General features: G+C 42.4%; 1 protein-coding gene across 1 annotated transcript in view; it reads right to left on the bottom strand.

Moving 5' to 3' along the window:
- The window catches only part of GTF3C3 (general transcription factor IIIC subunit 3), a 36,931-nt gene extending 23,682 nt beyond the window's left edge, over positions 1–13,249 (bottom strand). The window contains exons 1-4 of the mRNA XM_026002622.2: positions 13,017–13,249; positions 11,139–11,250; positions 8,566–8,756; positions 7,344–7,467 (exon numbers count right to left, since the gene is read on the bottom strand). Of these exons, the coding sequence (XP_025858407.1) occupies positions 7,344–7,467; positions 8,566–8,756; positions 11,139–11,250; positions 13,017–13,118 (529 nt within the window). The 5' untranslated portion in view covers positions 13,119–13,249. The remainder of the gene's footprint in view (positions 1–7,343; positions 7,468–8,565; positions 8,757–11,138; positions 11,251–13,016) is intronic.
- Positions 13,250–17,503: the final 4,254 nt, after the last annotated feature.

Below are 17,503 nucleotides of genomic sequence, written 5' to 3'. Positions count from 1 at the left end.
AAAGACACAGTCTGGGGGGGATCCCTGGGTGGCGCAGCGGTTTGGCGCCTGCCTTTGGCCCAGGGTGCGATCCTGGAGACCCGGGATCGAATCCCACATCGGGCTCCCGGTGCATGGAGCCTGCTTCTCCCTCTGCCTGTGTCTCTGCCTCTCTCTCTCTCTGTGACTATCATAAAAAAAAAAAAAAAACGACACAGTCTGGGAGAGAAATGGATGGAGCTGTCCACAGTGGAGAAGAAGCTGGCAATGCGGAGAAAGTAAAGAACCCAAATGAAAGAAAAGGACCAAACTACAGCAAGAGACCAAAGCAAAACAGATATAAGTAATATGCCCAATAGAGAATTTAAAGTAATGATCATAAGGATACTCATTGGACTTGAGAAAAGAGTGGAAGACATCAATGACACCCTTAACACAGAGATAAAAAAAGGATCCATCACAGATCAAGAATACAATCAATGAAATTACAAATCTACTTGATGATTGAGGCGCCTGGGTGACTCAGTTGATTAAGCATCAAACTCTTGATTTCAGCTCAGGTATTGATCTCGGGGTCATGAGTTCAAACCCAATGTTGGGCTCCATGCTGGGCATGGAGCCAACTTAAAAAAAAGAAAGAAAATACACTGGATGGAATAAGGAGCAGGCTAGATGAAGCAGAGGAACAAATTAACAACTTGGAAGACAGTACTAGAAAGTAACTAAGCTGAGCAAAGGAAAGAAAACTATGCAGACTGAGAATAGTCTTAGGGAACTCAATGACTCCAACAAGCATAATACCATGCATAATATAGGGATCTCAGGAGAAGAGAGACAAAGGGGCAGAATATTTGAGGAAATTAATAGCTGAAAACTTTCCTAATCTCGAAGAGGAAAGAGATGCCCAGATCCAGCAAGCACAGAGATCCCCCTAAAATTCAACCCAAGGAGGTTTACACCAAGACACATAGTAATTAAAATGGCAGAAAGTAGTGGTAAAGAAAAAACTTTAAAAGCAGCAAAAAAAGGGATGCCTGGATAGTTCAGTTGGTTAAGCATCCAACTCTTAATTTTGGCTCAGGTCATGAGATTGAGCTCTGCATCAGGCTCCGCACCCAGCAGGGAGTCTCTTTCCTTCTCTCTCTGGCTCTCCCCCTGTGCTCACTTGCTCTCTCTCTCTCAAATAAATAAATAAATCTATCTTTAAAAAAAAAGGGCAGCAAGAGTAAAGAAGATAGTTATATACAAGGGAAACCCTATATGGCTATCAGCAGATTTTTCAGTAGAAACTTTGCAGGCCATAAGAAAGTGTTAGGATATATCCAAAGTGCTGAAAGGGAAAAGTCTGCAGACAAGAATACTCTATCCAGTAAGGTTATGATTCAAAATAGAGGGAGAGATAAAGAGTTTCTCAAAGAAAAACTAAAGGAGTTCATTACCATTAAACCAGTCCTACAAGAATATTAACAGGGACTCTTTAAGTGGAAGGTAAATAATTAAGTGAGAGCGTAGAAAGTAAAAAAACACAAAAGTGATAAAATAAATCTGTAAAAATTAGTCAAGGGATTCATAAGAGGATGTGAAACATGACACCATATACCTAAAATGTGGTGGAGAGAGGAGTAAAGAATGGATTTCAACTTATGTGACCATCTACTTAACATAGGCTGCTATATACAGAAGATGTTATATATAAAACTATGCCCAAGGGAAAGGAGGAGAACTGAGTGGGAAAAATTAGAGAGAGAGACAAATTATAAGAGACTCCTAACTCTGGGAAACAAACAATGGGTTGTGGAAGGGGAGGTGGGCAGGAATTGGGTAACTGGGTGACGGGCACTGAGGAGGGCATTTGATGAGATGAGCACTAGCTGTTATACTATATGTTGGCAAATCGAACTTCAAGAAAAACAAATGAAGAAAAAAAAGCTCTATGCCAACACAAATCAAAAACAAGTAACAGATATACAAAAATACAAAGAGAAAGGAACCAAAGTATAGCATTAAAGAAAACCAACAAACCATGAAAGAGAACAAGAGAAGAACGGATCAGAGAAAATCTATAGAAACAACCACAAAACAAGTAACAAAATAGTTAAAAATACCTATCAGTAATTATTTTCAATGCAAATAGACTAAATGTTCTAGTCAAAAGACAAAGGATGACAATGCATTAAAAATAAGACCCATCTATGTGTTGCCTATAAGAGACTCATTTCCCACTGAAAGACACCTGCAGATTCAAAGTAAGGGGACAGAGAAACACTTATCATGCAAATGGATGTCAAAAGAAAGCCAGGGCAGCAATACTTATATAGAACAAACAGACTTTAAACAAAGACTGTGGGAGGGCACCTGAGTGGCACAGTTGGTTAAGTGTCCAACTCTTGGTTTCGGCTCAGGTTGTCATCTCGGGGTTGTAAGATCAAACCCCATATGAGGCTCCATGCTGAGTGCTGAGTGCAGAGTCTACTCAAGACTCTCCCTCTCCCTCCCCTCCCCTCCATGCATGTTCTCTAAAATAAATTTTAAAATCTTTTTATAAATAAATAAATAAACAAACAAAACAAACACTGTGGCGCACTGATTTAGTTGGTAGAGCTTGCAACTCTTGATCTTGGGGTTGTAAGTTCAAGGCCCATGTTGGGTATGAGCATTACTTTAATAAGTAAATAAATAAATAACATAACATAAAGACTTAACAGGAGACAGACTAACAAGAGACCAAGAACTATATCATAATAAAGGGCCAATCGAACAAGAGGATGTAACAATTATAAATATTCATGCACTTAACATGGGAGCACCCAAATACATAGAGCAGTTAATAACAAGCATAAAGGAAATAATAGTTATACAATAATAGTAGAGGACTTTAATTAACACTCCACTTACATCAATAGACAGATTATCCAAACAGAAAATCAACAAATAGTGGTTCTGAACGATACCCTAGGCCAGATGGATTTAAGATGTATTTGCAACATTCTGTACTAAAACAGCAAAATATACATTCTTTTCAAGTGTACATAGAACATTCTCCAGAACAGATCAGATATAAGGCCACAAAACAAGCCTTAACAAATTCAAAAAAAGCAGTCATACCATGCAGCTTTTCTGACCACAATGCTATGAATACTAGAAATCAACTATAAGAAAGAATCTGGAAAGAGCATAAATAATGGAGGTCAAATAACATGCTACCAAACAATGAATGGATCAATCAAGAAATCAAAGAAGAAATAAAAAGCTACATGGAAACAAATGAAAATAAAAAACAGTGCTCCAAAATCTTTGGGATGCAGCCAAAGTGATTCATTCTAAGAGGGAATTTTATAGCAATATAGGCTAACCTCAAGAAGCAAAAAAAAAAAATCTTAAATAAACAACCTAACCTTATACCTAAAGGAGTTAAAAAAAAAAAAAAAGAACAAATAAAACCCAAACCCAACAGAAGGAAGGAAATAATAAATAATAAAGATTAGAGCAGAGGGGTGCCTGGCTGGCTCAGTGGGTAGAGCATGTGATTCTTGATCTCAGGGTGTGAGTTCAAGCCCCACAGTGGGTACAGGGATTATCTAACAATAAAATCTTAAAAAAAAAAAAAAAGATTGAACAGAAATAAATGATATAGAAACTAAAAAAAAACAATGTAACAGATCAATGAAACCAGGAGCTAGTTCTTTGAAAAGATCAACAAAAATGATAAACCTTAGCAAGACTCATTAAAAAAAAAAAGATGCAAATAAATAAAATCATAAATAAAAGAGGAGAAATAACAACCATCACCACAGAAATACAAACAATTGTAATAGAATATTATGAAAACCTAAACGCCAACAAATTGGACAACTTAGAAGAAACGGATAAATTCCTAGAAGCATAAAACCTACCAAAACTGAAGCAGGAAAAAATAGAAAATTTGAACAAACCAATTAGCCGCAATGAAATGGAAGCAATAACCAAAAAACTAAAAAACAAAAGTCCAGGACTACATAACTTCACAGGCAAATTCTACTAAACATTTAAAGAGTTAATTTCCAATCTTTTCAAACCATTCCAAAACATACAAAAGAAAGGAAAACTTCCAAATTCACTCTATGAGGTCAATATCACCCTAATACCAAAACCAAATAAAGACACTACAAAAAGAGTACAAGCTTATATCTCTCATGAATGTATATGCAAAAATCCTCAACAACATATTAGCAAAACAAATCCAACAATATATTAAAAAAATCATATGCTGTGATAAGTGGGATTATTCCCAAGATGTAAGGATGGTTCAATATTTGCAAAACAACCAAAACAACCATCAATAAGATAAAGGATGAAATAAATGCAGAAAAAGCATCTGACAAAGTACATCAACTCCTGACAAAAAACCCTCTGCAAAGTAAGTCTAGAGAGCACATATCTCAACATAATAAAGGCCTTATATGAAAAACCCACAGCCAACACCATACTCAATGGTGAAAAACTGAGAACTTTCCCCTTAAGGTCAGGAATAAGACAACGATGTCCACTCTCATCACTTTTATTCAACATAGTACTAGAAGTCCTAGCCACAGCAATTAGACAACATAATGAAAACGTACCCAAAATTGGTAAGGAAGAAGTAAAATTATTATTTGCAAGTGACGTGATACTATATTTAGAAAACCCTAAAGACTCCACCAAAAACTAGTAGAATGGATAAATGAGTTCAGTAAAGTCACAGGATACAAACTGACATATAGCAATCTTTCGCACTCCTATATACTACTAAAGAAGCAGCAGAAAGTGAAATTAAGAAAACCATCCAAGAGCCACATGGCTGGCTTTGTCAGTAAAGCATGTGGCTCAGGATCTCTGAGTCATGAGTTTAAGCCTGATACTGAGTGCAGACTTACTTTAAAAAAAAAAAAAAAAAAAGGTAAAGAAAAATAAAAGAATCCCATTTACAACTGCACGGAAAACAATAAAATATCTAGGAATAAACTTAACCAAAGAGGTGAAAGACCTGTACTCTGACAACCTAAAACAATGATGAAAGAAATTCAAGACATTAACAAAGAAAGGAAAAGACATTCCATGCTCATGGATTGGAAGAACAAATGTCTATGCTACCTAAAGCAAACTACATATTTAATGCAAACCCTATCAAAATAGCAACAGCGTTTTTTTTATAGAACTAGAACAAACAATCCTAAAATTTGTATGGAACCATTAAAGTCCCCAAATAGCCAAAGTAATACTGAAAAAAGAAAAATAAAACTGGAGGTATCACAATTCCAGATTTCAAGTTATACTACAAGCAGTAGTAATTTAAAAACTATGGCAGTGCCATAAAAATAGACACACAGATCAATGGAATGGAATAGAAAACCCAGAAATAAACATACAATTATATGGGCAATTAATTTTCAACAAAGGAGGAATGAATATACAATGGGAAAAGGATAGTCTCTTCGAAAAACGGTATTGGGAAAACCGGACAGCTACAAGTAAAATAAAGAAACTGGATCGCTTTCTTCACCATGCACAAAAAAGGGATTAAAGATCTAAATGTGAGACCTGAAACCATAAAAATCCTTGAAGAGAGCACAGACAGTAATGTCTCTGACATCGGCTGTTAACAATATTTTTCTAGATATGTCTCCTGAGGCAAGAAAAATAAAAACAAAAACAAACTATTGGGACTACATGAAAATAAAAAGTTTCCGCACAGTAAAGGAAACAATCAACAGAACTAAAAGGCAACCTAGTGAAGAAAAGATATCTGCAAATGACATATCCAGTAAAGGGTTAGAATCCAAAACATATACAGAACTGATACAATTCAATACCCCAAAAACCAAATCATCTAATTAAAAAATGGGCATAAGACATGAATAGACATTTCTCCAAAGAAGACATCCAGATGGCCAGAGACAAAAAGGATGGAAAGCAAAAAAGGTATCATTTCACACCTGTCAGAATGGCTAAAATCTAAACCACAAGAAACAAGTGTTGAGAATGTGGAGAAAAGGAACCCTCATGCACTGTTGATGGGTATGCTTACTGGTGCAGCCACTGGAGAAGACAGTATGGAGGTTCCTTAAAAAATTAAAAATTAAAAAAAAAAATCAAAAATAGAACTACGCTACGACCTAGTAATTGTACTACTGAGTATTTACCCAAAAAATACAAAAACGCTATTTTAAAGGGATATGTGCACCTTGACGTTTATAGCAGCATTATTATAATAGCCAAACTATGGAACTAACCTAAGTGTCCATTGATAGATGAATGGATAAAGGTGTGTGTGTATATGTATGTGCATGCGTGTATATATATATGTACAATGCATGTATATATGCACAGCTATATATACACAACTACATGTATACACATTGTGTATACGCACACACAATGAAATACAACTCAGCCATAAAAAAGAATGAAATCTCGCCATCTGCAACAACATGGATAAAATGAGAGTATAATGCTAAGCAAAATAAATCAGAAAGACAAACGCCATTACGTTTCATTCATTCATATGTGGAATTTAAAAAAACAAAACAAATGAGGAAGAAAAAAAAGAGAGAGAGAGACAAACCAAGAAACAGACTCTTAACTATAGAGACCAATCTGATGTTTACCAGAGGGGAGGTGGGTAGAGGGATGGAGGAAATAGGGGACGAGGATTAAAGTATACATTTAGCATGATGAAAAAATTAAAATGAACGAAGAAGAAAAAGACTTCTAAAAGGACCCTCATCCAGATTAAAGGAAATGCTGAAACAATGAAAAGATAAGAGCTCACTGTGTTGCAACTACCCAAGCCGCCATGCAGGGCATCAACACATCAGGAAACCAATATAATAAATATGATTAGTCAAAAAGTCACTTCTGAAGATATCCTTCAATATACCCAAGATTTGCAGTTTAAAGAAAGATGATAAGTATAAATTGTATCTTTTACCAAAAAGTAGATTAAAATAATACAGCTCTGCCTAATCTGGAAAGTGAAGGAAAAAAAAGAACACTTTTTAAGTGGTTTTAACGTGTGCTTGCCATACTTAAGACTTAACGTGTGCTTGCCATACTTAAGACTAACACTTCCAAAGCCTAAAACCCAAGATGAAACACTGAAAAACAAATACAGAAAAGAAGCCTGGAAGAATTCAATAAATATTAATGATATTTCACTGAGTCATAGTTGGATTTTCATTTTCCTGGTAATGACTTCTACTCAATGTGGAAAGTGGCATATCACTACCAGAACAATCACCTCCAACCTTCTAAATATATTTTCCAAAGAGTATGGTGAAGTGTTTGCCCATTTGTCTTAAAAGTCACACTATTAAATTGCTATTAACCATAATCCCCACAAAAAACACCTTGTCTTATGATTTCCATGCACATCAATATTGCCTCTTCACGTTCTCCTCGAGCAAAGCGAATGTTGGCTTCACCCATGAGGCCCCTCAGAGCTCTGGGAAGTTTACTTCGAGGCCTTTTCTCCTGCAGAGAAAAAAGATGACATTTAGCTAAAATATGGTAATATCTGAGATTTCAATTCCAACCAAATTAGTAAATGCAGAAGATAATGAAAATGCAATTTCCCTCTAAAACTTCTCAAAATTCTAAACAGACACCTAAGGGTAACTACAATTCTGACTCATTAATATTAAAGTCTATATTTCAGGAAGAAGTCTAAAATTACTTTCAGGAAAGAAAAAAAAGTTATTCTACAATATTCTCCAAAAAGGAATACCTCAGGAAACTAAAATGAAAAACAAACTTCCGGGGATCCCTGGGTGGCGCAGCGGTTTGGCGCCTGCCTTTGGCCCGGGGCGCGATCCTGGAGACCCAGGATCGAATCCCACATCAGGCTCCCGGTGCATGGAGCCTGCTTCTTCCTCCGCCTGCGTCTCTGCCTCTCTCTCTCTCTGTGACTATCAGAAATAAATTAAAAAAGTTTAAAAAAAAAAAAAAAAAAGAAAAAGAAAAACAAACTTCCTACAGTAGAAAGTTCAAAGCACAGTAAAATATATGAAGAAAGCAAAAATCAAAGTGGCCAGAAATCACTAATTACTAATTAGAACAAATGTAAAACCTGATGTTGCAAAATCGATTTATGTGCCAAGAAACTTCTTATAATATAACTTTCTGAAGATCCTCCTCCCTCTAAATTTATCTACTCAGGATACACTTGGTTAAATTGGGGCACTTGGGTGGCTAGGTCAGTCAAGTGTCTGACTCTTGCTTTCAGCTCAGATCAGGATCTCAGGGTCATGAGATGGGCCCACCCTCAGCAGCGGGGAGTTTTCTTGAGGTCTCCTCCCTCCCCTCTCCCCACCTGCCTCATGCATGCTCTCTCTCACTTGCTCTCCCTCTCAGATACATAAATCTTAAAAAAAAAAAAAAGTACATTTTGACACATGCATAATTAAGGTTTTGCGTTTTTAAAAATATCTAAGATGAAACTTACAAAACCAGTAATAGTTGTCTCATATTTCTTTTCTCATAGTTTGAATTCTTTCCAAATATATGTATAACTTTTCAATTACTATGTCACAGTTTTACATTCCATTTATAAATACTAAAATAAGTTTTTACTTTCATCATTTTCTTGGTTTCACGATTGAGAACCATCTCCAGTACAAACACATCGCCTGCAGTGGGCTGCTCAGGTGTTTCTTCTTCCTCCTCCTCCTCTTCTTCCTCTTCTTCCTCATCATCTTCATTCTCTCCAAGCATGGAAGCAAAGACCTTGTGAACTGACTTACTGACTCCATCTGACATTTCTCCTGAAGAAAGACACATTGAGAATGTTGGATAATTGGGATTGTAAGTATGTTCAAGGAAGGATAAAATTTTTTAAAAACCCACATATTCTGAGCAACAAATAAGTAATCATTCTCACGGAATCAATAACAACTATCTTTAAGAATTCTGAACATCCAAAATAAGTATAAAAAGAAATGTGTAGGGCGCCTGGGTGGCTCAGTGGTTGGGCATCTACTTTTGGTCCAGGGTGTGATGCTGGAGTCCCAGGATCGAGTCCCACATTGGGCTCCCCACATGGAGCCTGCTTCTCCCTCTGCCTGTGTCTCTGCCTCTCTGTGTCTCTGATGAATAAATAAAATTCTTTAAAAAAAAAAAAAAAAGAAATGTGTAAAATATAATATTGCCAATTAGTAAAACTTATTCCAGGAACTGAAAAAAAGCAGAAAAATCATGATTATCTTGATAAGAACCATTTGATAAAATCCAATACTCATTCCTAATAAAAACTCTTAGTCAAATAGAAACAGAAGGGAATATCTTTAATTTGATAAACAGTATCTACAAAAAACTTCCCACAAACACAGTTAATGGTGAATTATTCAGCTGCTAGGAATGAGACAAGGCTGTTATCACCACTCCTTTCAACATTTTGCTGGAGGTCCTAGATAATGTAAAAGAGAAAAGGTATAAAGATGGAAAGGAAGAAATAAAACTCTCATTATTCACAAAGGATGTGATCGTATATGAAGAAGATCCAAAAGCATGTAAATTGCCATACTGAGCAAAGTTCCTGGACTCAAGGTCAATAAACAAAAACTGTAGTTTTCTATCCGCAATAATGAACTGAAAATGAAATTAAAAGCAAGACTCAATTAATCCCCCCTTCAGGGAGGGCCCGATGGCCACTTCTTGGGGGCAGTTCCCAGTATCCCTGTTAACTTGTCATGGGTAAACGGATACTATGAACTATTACCAGTATTCTGATCACAAGGGAGGCATATCAGTCGCTGAAAATTAATCAATCTGCATACTAGTTCATCAGTTAGACTCTGATGGCTTTCGTTAGCTTGGGAGGAACCAAATCTAGTATCTGGACATGCAGAGCTGAGGACTGGATCCCAGAATGAGGCGCAAACCAAGACACCAACACTGCGGGTGAGGACCCATCTGCGCAGCCAAAAGGACTTCCACTCTGGCCTATCTTATCTCCTGTAACTAAAGCAGCAGTTTGGAAGCCACTTTGTGTAAACATACAAGCCATTAATTACAATTTGGTGGGGTACCCTCTGGAGGTGATTAATTAGTAACTAAAAGGGCCAATTTAAGAAACAATGATTCTAAAATGGCTCCCAATACCGATATCAATCTGAAACGCTTTTCCACGGGGGCACCTGTGCTGCTCAGCCAGGTAAGCCACTGACTCTTGATTTCGGCTCAGGTCATCATTTCACGGTCCTGCAACCTGGCTGAGCGTGGCTCACGCTCTGTGGAGAGTCTGCCTGACCATTCTCTCCCTTTGCCCCTTCTCCCAGTCCCACATAGGCATGCTCTCTCTAAAATAAATAAATCTGGGGGTTCCCTGGGTGGCTCAGCAGTTTAGCGCCTGCCTTGGCCCAGGGCGTGGTCCTGGGGTTCTGGGATGGAGTCCCACGCCGGGCTCCCTGCACGGAGCCTGCTCCTCCCTCTGCCTGTGTATCTGTGCCTCTCTCTATCATGAATAAATAAATAAATCTTTAAAAAATAATAATGAGGGGATCCCTGGGTGGCGCAGCGGTTTGGCGCCTGCCTTTGGCCCAGGGCGCGATCCTGGAGACCTGGGATCGAATCCCACGTCAGGCTCCCGGTGCATGGAGCCTGCTTCTTCCTCTGCCTGTGTCTCTGCCTCTCTCTCTCTGTGACTATCATAAATAAATAAAAATTTAAAAAAATAATAAAAAATAAAAATAAAATAAAAAATAATAATGAAATAAAAATAAACATATAAATCTTGGGGATCCCTGTGTGCCTCCATGGTTAAGCGTCTGCCTTCTGCCCAAGGTGTGATCCTAGAGACCCAGGATCGAGTCCCACGTCAGGCTCCCTGCATGGAGCCTGCTTCTCCCTCTGCCTGTCTCTCTGCACCCCTCTCTCTCTGTGTCTCTCATGAATAAATAAATAAAATCTCTAAAAAACAAATAAATAAATAAATCTTAAAAAAAAAAACAAAGAAACACTTTTCCAAAAAATAACCATCACCATATTCAATACCTCAACAAATATTCATTGAGCACCTGTTACACGATGCACTACGCTCCTGAGACACCAGGTAAATAACAGAATAGCACTGCAATGGAAAAAAAATAAAACTTTCGTTATTAGGTACTCTTAATATTTAATGGAGGTGGTCAATCATTTCAACATACCTTCGTTGACATCTTTGTCCCGAGATTTGGAGGAGTCGATGCCAGAAGAGGATGGAACTTCAGAGTCATTTGCATTTTCTTCAGATGATAACTTTCCTTTTTCCTGAAGACTCTGTGATCGAAAAGTCAACGACATCAAAAACACACCATAGATTCAGTTCCCAGCAGCTGGGAGTAAGGCACCTGCCTCATCTTCCATGACCACAGAGCCTGAGCTCCGCACACACATACAGAATGTGGAATCCAAACCTGAAGAGCCACAGCATTTCAGAGAACTCTGATCCCCTGACTGCCTGCCCAGATCACTTGCAAAAAAAAAAAAAAAAAAAAAAAAATCATTTCAAATACCTTTTGGATTTCATGAATCTACATATCCTATCCCAGCTTCTTAAATGAAAAGAGCTGGGTCGTTATTAGCCGCATGAATGAGGGAAGCACCTGCCTGTTAATCAAAAATGGCGCGATTATTGTAATTTTTCCCTGAACCTCCTGTAAGCAGAGAAGATACGGGAAGTTCCGATGTTCTAAAGTATGAAAAGTGTTGTGCATGGGGATGCCACCACCCCCCACCTCACACACACACACCGGGCGACGCCTGAACCCGGGAGCTCCGACACCCGGCGGGGAGGGAACCCAGACTAAGGAAGAGGCGGCACGTGTGCTCCACCAGGTGCTCCGCACAACGCCAAGCTGCTGGGGAGCAAAGCTCGCCCTGAATCAGCAAATGGGGGGGAGGGGAGGGCTGGGGAGGCAGAAGAGGCCGCCACCGAGGCAAGCTGGGGGTGGGGGAGACAGAAGAGGCTGCCAGAGGTTGGGGGGATGGAGTGCGGCGGGGGAGACAGGAGAGGCCGCCACTGAGGCAAGCCCTGGGGGGGTGGGGTAGAGGCTTCCACTGAGGCAAGCGGTGGGGGGGGGGACAGGAGAGGCCACCACAGAGGCAAGGGGGGGACAGGAGAGGCCACCACAGAGGCAAGCGGGGGGGGGGGACAGGAGAGGCCATCACAGAGGCAAGGGGGGGACAGGAGAGGCCGCCACAGAGGCAAGCGGGGGGGGGGGGGAGAGACAGGAGAGGCCGCCACAGAGGCAAGCGGGGGGGGGGGGGAACAGGAGAGGCCACCACAGAGGCAAGGGGGGGACAGGAGAGGCCACCACAGAGGCAAGCGGGGGGGGGGGACAGGAGAGGCCGCCACTGAGGCAAGGGGGGGACAGGAGAGGCCGCCACAGAGGCAAGCGGGGGGGGGGGGGGAACAGGAGAGGCCACCACAGAGGCAAGGGGGGGACAGGAGAGGCCACCACAGAGGCAAGCGGGGGGGGGGGACAGGAGAGGCCGCCACTGAGGCAAGGGGGGGACAGGAGAGGCCGCCACAGAGGCAAGCGGGGGGGGGGGGGAGAGACAGGAGAGGCAGCCACAGAGGCAAGCGGGGGTGGGGGGGGGGAGAGACAGGAGAGGCTGCAACTGAGGCAAGGGGGGGACAGGAGAGGCCGCCACTGAGGCAAGGGGGGGGGACAGGAGAGGCCGCCACTGAGGCAAGGGGGGGGACAGGAGAGGCCGCCACTGAGGCAAGGGGGGGACAGGAGAGGCCGCCACAGAGGCAAGGGGGGGGACAGGAGAGGCCGCCACAGAGGCAAGGGGGGGGGACAGGAGAGGCCATCACAGAGGCAATGGGGGGGACAGGAGAGGCCGCCACAGAGGCAAGGGGGGACAGAAGAGGCCGCCAGAGGCAAGCGGGAGGGGGAAGCTCAGCCCAAGAATGAGAGCGGAGAGCCCGGGGTGCGGGGAAGGGGGATGGGCTGCAGGGCGCCCCCCCCCCCCCCCCCCGCATCTCGGGGTTCCGCGCGACAGGACGCCGGGAGCACCCGGGCCGGGCAGCGCCTCACTTTCTTCTCGCGGGTTTTTCTCTCTTCTCTCCGCCTTTCGAACTCCTCAAAGGAAATCTTCCCTTCCAGGTAGTCGATGAGCTCCGGGCTGAACCCCGACATGGCGGCGGCGGCGGGGGAGCCGGGGAACGGGGGGAGCCTGGGGAGCCGCGGCCCAGGACGCCACCGGAAGTACGCGGTCGCGGCCCGTCCCCGGACGCCCAGAGCAGCGCCCCGGCGTCCTCCTGGGAAAGCGGCCCGGCCGGCGCCGCAGCCGCTGCGCTCGGGTTCCGCCGGGGCGTTGGGCCGCTCCCTCCGGTGGCGCAGGCGGCACCCGCCGACCCGACCCCGGCCCGGGGATGATCGGGGAGGTGACAGCGAGGACCACAACAAACAAACAGAACGCGAGAGAAAGAAAGACAAAGTGCTTCACAGAAATTGTCCTTAACCTAGGTCGTTCCCCTCAATTCTTCATTAGGGTTCTCACTCTCCATCCGTCGCCTTTTCTGAATGTCTGTTCTTTCATTTGCCGAACTGATTATTTTCTTAACTTAACCCGCCTGCAGTGCCACGTGCATGTTGCCCTTTCCATTTTTCTGCCACAGCAAATGGAAATAAAGCCCCCCCCCCCCCCCCCCCCCACACACACACCTGTGCCCTAAACCTCCTCTCCTCCACCCTGGCACCATCACTAGGCCTTCCCGTCTTCCCACGTCCTCAGACTCTCCTTTCCCTTGGGGCGCCTTCTCCGGCCGCAAATAAGTCTATCAGGACGTCATGTTCCACCCGTGAGTCTCTCTTCTTCACAGTCAGGGTTTGAGAAAGGATCAGAAGCCTGATGGGCCTACCTCCCACCCTTGCACACTCACTCTAGGCCATGGACCGCCTTCTGCATATTACATACAGAGCTCAAAATAACCCTTAAAAATGGATGCTGCTATTCTTAATGCCAATGTCTAAATCTAACAAGTAACAGTTCACCAGGATGTGAACCCTGGTCTATGTGACCCCAAATCTCATGCATGGAATTAGTACGGCATATGGCCTCCCCTCAATGGAACTCTTCTTCACCTCCTGCACACTTGTCCGTCTGTATTGTATCTTATATTCTAACTATTTCTCTGATGATGGTTCCTCCGCTGACCTAGTCTAGAGACACTCTCTGTCAACATCTTGAAAGCAGTACCACCTGATGCATCTGTGAACTCTAGTACTCCGTGCTCAAAACACATTTATGAATGAAGTCGGATGGAAAGTGCATTGGAAATGGGCAAGAGTGTTGAGCTGTGGGGGGAATGCATCTTGACATACAGCCTTTAGGGTTAAAGACAAGTTACAAGGAGCCTATCACTTTGTTACAATTGAGACAAGCAACAGTAGGATGGTAGAATGAAAGCTCCGACCCCAAGAGTTCCAGGTGAGAGAAAGATACCTCACAGCTAGAAGGCATGCCCTTTCTCATGATGAAGAATCCTCAGGACTCTCCCTGGGTAGAAAGTATGGAGGCCAGCAGGGTAGGTTGGATTAAAGTACTCGGCAGAAATAATTTCTAGGGAAATTCTCCCCTGCATTTCCCAGGCAGTCAGGGAACTGTATCTAAAAAGAAGTCAAGAGTCTGATCCTAATTTTCCTAGGGGAAGAGAAGGGAATCAAGGGCAGGAAAGCTGGTCATTTCATAAGAACTCTCTCCTCTGACCCAGGTGACTTAGACCAACTTGTTTCATTATTAACTGACTGGAATGTGGAATGACAATTGTGAAGCTATAGATTCAGGTTGGGGAGAATAGAGAACAAGGAGCAGGAGGTGGGAGGATGGTTTTTACGCCTTTGATAAAGAGACAACAGACCCAAAATGGAGTCACTTGTGTTGAACCCACATCCCAGAACCAAGACTCACTACCTGACATAGTTACAGCTTCAACATCTGTCAGCAGTGGCATCTTAAGCTGGTCATTCTGGAATTACCTGGTCAGCACTAGTGAGGTAAGAGACCTCACTGCATGACAGACCCCTGTGGTCCCCTGAAGACAGGTAACCTGGCCACAAACAATCCACTCTCTGCTGGTAACTTCCTCGTCCCACCTTCTCTAGCTACAAGTCTCTCATTTTGTACAGCTCTTCGGAGCTTCTTTCTATTTGTTAAATGATGCCCAATTCATGGTTCATCGAATAAAGAGCTTTAAAATTTACTTTAAAGGGTACCTGCGCAGCTCAGTTGCTTAAGTGTCTGCCTTCTGCTCAGGTCATGATCCCAGGATCCTGGGATCAAGTCCCACATCAGGCCCCCTGCTCAGCAGGGTGTCTGTTTCTTCCTCTAGCCTTCTCCCCCCGTTTCTGATCTCTCTCTCTCTCTCTCTGTCTCTTTCTGTCTCTCATGCTCTCTTTCTCTCAAATAAATAAAATCTTAAAGTAAAATTTACTTTAAATTTTGAATTTGGTTTTAAGCACTGCTATAGAACACCTTGTAGACACTAATGTTCTTTTACAACTCAGACTACTGCAACATATCTTATACAATTGTAATCTTTCTGGTTTTCTTTTCTTCACTTCATTGTAAGTGATTTGTCCCCTGGTGAGTCAGAGGTGTCCACATTACCTTGAGATGAAGTAGAATTGTTCCAGCAGTAATGAAAATAGCAGGAAGAAATTTTTCATACTTTCTGACTGCTTTTGAGAATCAAAATGGAATGTCTGAAGAAAGTAGAATATTGAGTACGTGCCATGACAAGAGAATTTAAGAGTACACAGGTAAGAGGTGACTTCATTTTTTCTCTTTGTCAAGGGGAGGAAAAGGAATAGGATGTGACTCTTTTGGGAAGACAATTTTTCCATAATTCTCTCTTTTCTGCAGAAGCTTGTCACAACCTTCAATCTGGGCTATATTTTCAAAGATATCTCTAGAACAACCAACCTTGAAAGACAGAAAAATTGTCTTTTTCTGGGGCAGAGGACAGGTTTGTTTTCTGACCAGTACAATAAATATAATGTTTCCCTCTGGGGCAAAGGCTGAGCATGTTTGCTAGTATAGTGGTCCCTTATAAAAGTGGGGATTTCCTAAGTTTGGGGTCCTCAGCCATGGCACAAACCCACTTGTGTACAGCATAGCCTTGAACACACCTCCGTGTGGCTCCTATGGTACTTGGGGGTAGGAGAACCAATGTGGGTATAAAACTCTTGCTGACTGCAGTGCCATGAGCAATAAAGACTGTTGCCTTGGACTCAAGAGTCTCGTGTGTCTGACAGGATCTGTGAAACTGTAGTAGGATAGTGTGTAGCTTACAAATAAAGTAGAACCTCACACTCGTAACAGTTCTTATCCTTAGATCTGGGATAGGGGACAATAGGAATTGTTGTATTGTCCTGGGAATGGGGAACATCAAAGAGGAACAGAATCAGTATTGAAAGGCTGTCAGAGACCTGTGCAGAGAATTACCATGGGCGCCTTGAGAACCTGGATTACTTACAAAACATTACTTTTTGCTGAAGGAAACACAACACTTTTGCTGTTTTCCTAGCCATGGCTCTCAGCCAGGAAAATACCACTTCCCCAGTGGGCTTTTAGAAATGTGTGGGGGGGAAGTTTTGGTTGTCAAAATAATAGGGCAGGGGTGAGGGAAATGACTGACATACAGTGTCTGAGGCCCAGATGTGATAAATGGTCATATAAGCGGAGACTTGGTCTTCCTCAAATGCCAATAGCATCACCATCAAGAAATTCTAATCAGGGCAGGCCTGGTGGCACAGCGGTTTAGTGCCGCCTGTAGCCCAGGGTGTGATCCTGGAGATCCTGGATCGAGTCCCATGTCAGGCTCTCTGCATGGTGCCTGCTTCTCCCTCTGCCTGTGTCTCTGCCTGTCTCTCTCTCTCTGCGTCTCTATGAATAAATAAATAAAATCTTAAGAAAAAAAAAAAAAGAAACTCTAATCAGTGTGGAGTGAAGGCTTTCCATCAACATCTACCTGCCAATGGCAAAGAGTTTTCTAGCGGAAGGATGCATACTCTTGCATTGAGACTTTGTAAGCTCCTAGCTCAAAGTCCATGTGGATGCTTTTCCTTTTCAAAGGAACTGAACCGTAAGTTCAGTTTTTCCTGAAACATAAGCATCCCCTTTGTGGATGTATTGATTCCCAGAGCAGGGCTAGTAAAAGGGAAGGGGAAAACCAGCCACGGGTAACTGAGTGGAACTGGACGGTGGTAAAAGACTCTTTACCACTCTACCCTTTATCTGACTAGCTTATAATTTTCGGAGGGCTAGCTCATAATCAGTGATCACTTATACCTTTTAAATGGTAGGAAACATAATATTTGAGCTAGAAGCAACTTCTATTACTGAGCGAATAATAACAGAATAGCATACACCTTCACTTCAATTCAAGACATATTTATTGAACACTTGCTACATGCAGAGCACTGTGCCAGGCACTGGAGAAATAAAAATGGCTTAGATATGATTTCTGCTCACAAAGACCTCACAATACTCCAGGGAAAACAGACATGTATACAACTGG

Source organism: Vulpes vulpes, chromosome 16, assembly GCF_048418805.1.
Source record: "Vulpes vulpes isolate BD-2025 chromosome 16, VulVul3, whole genome shotgun sequence".
NCBI lineage: Eukaryota > Metazoa > Chordata > Mammalia > Carnivora > Canidae > Vulpes > Vulpes vulpes.
This window is presented reverse-complemented; position numbering and strand designations above follow the sequence as displayed.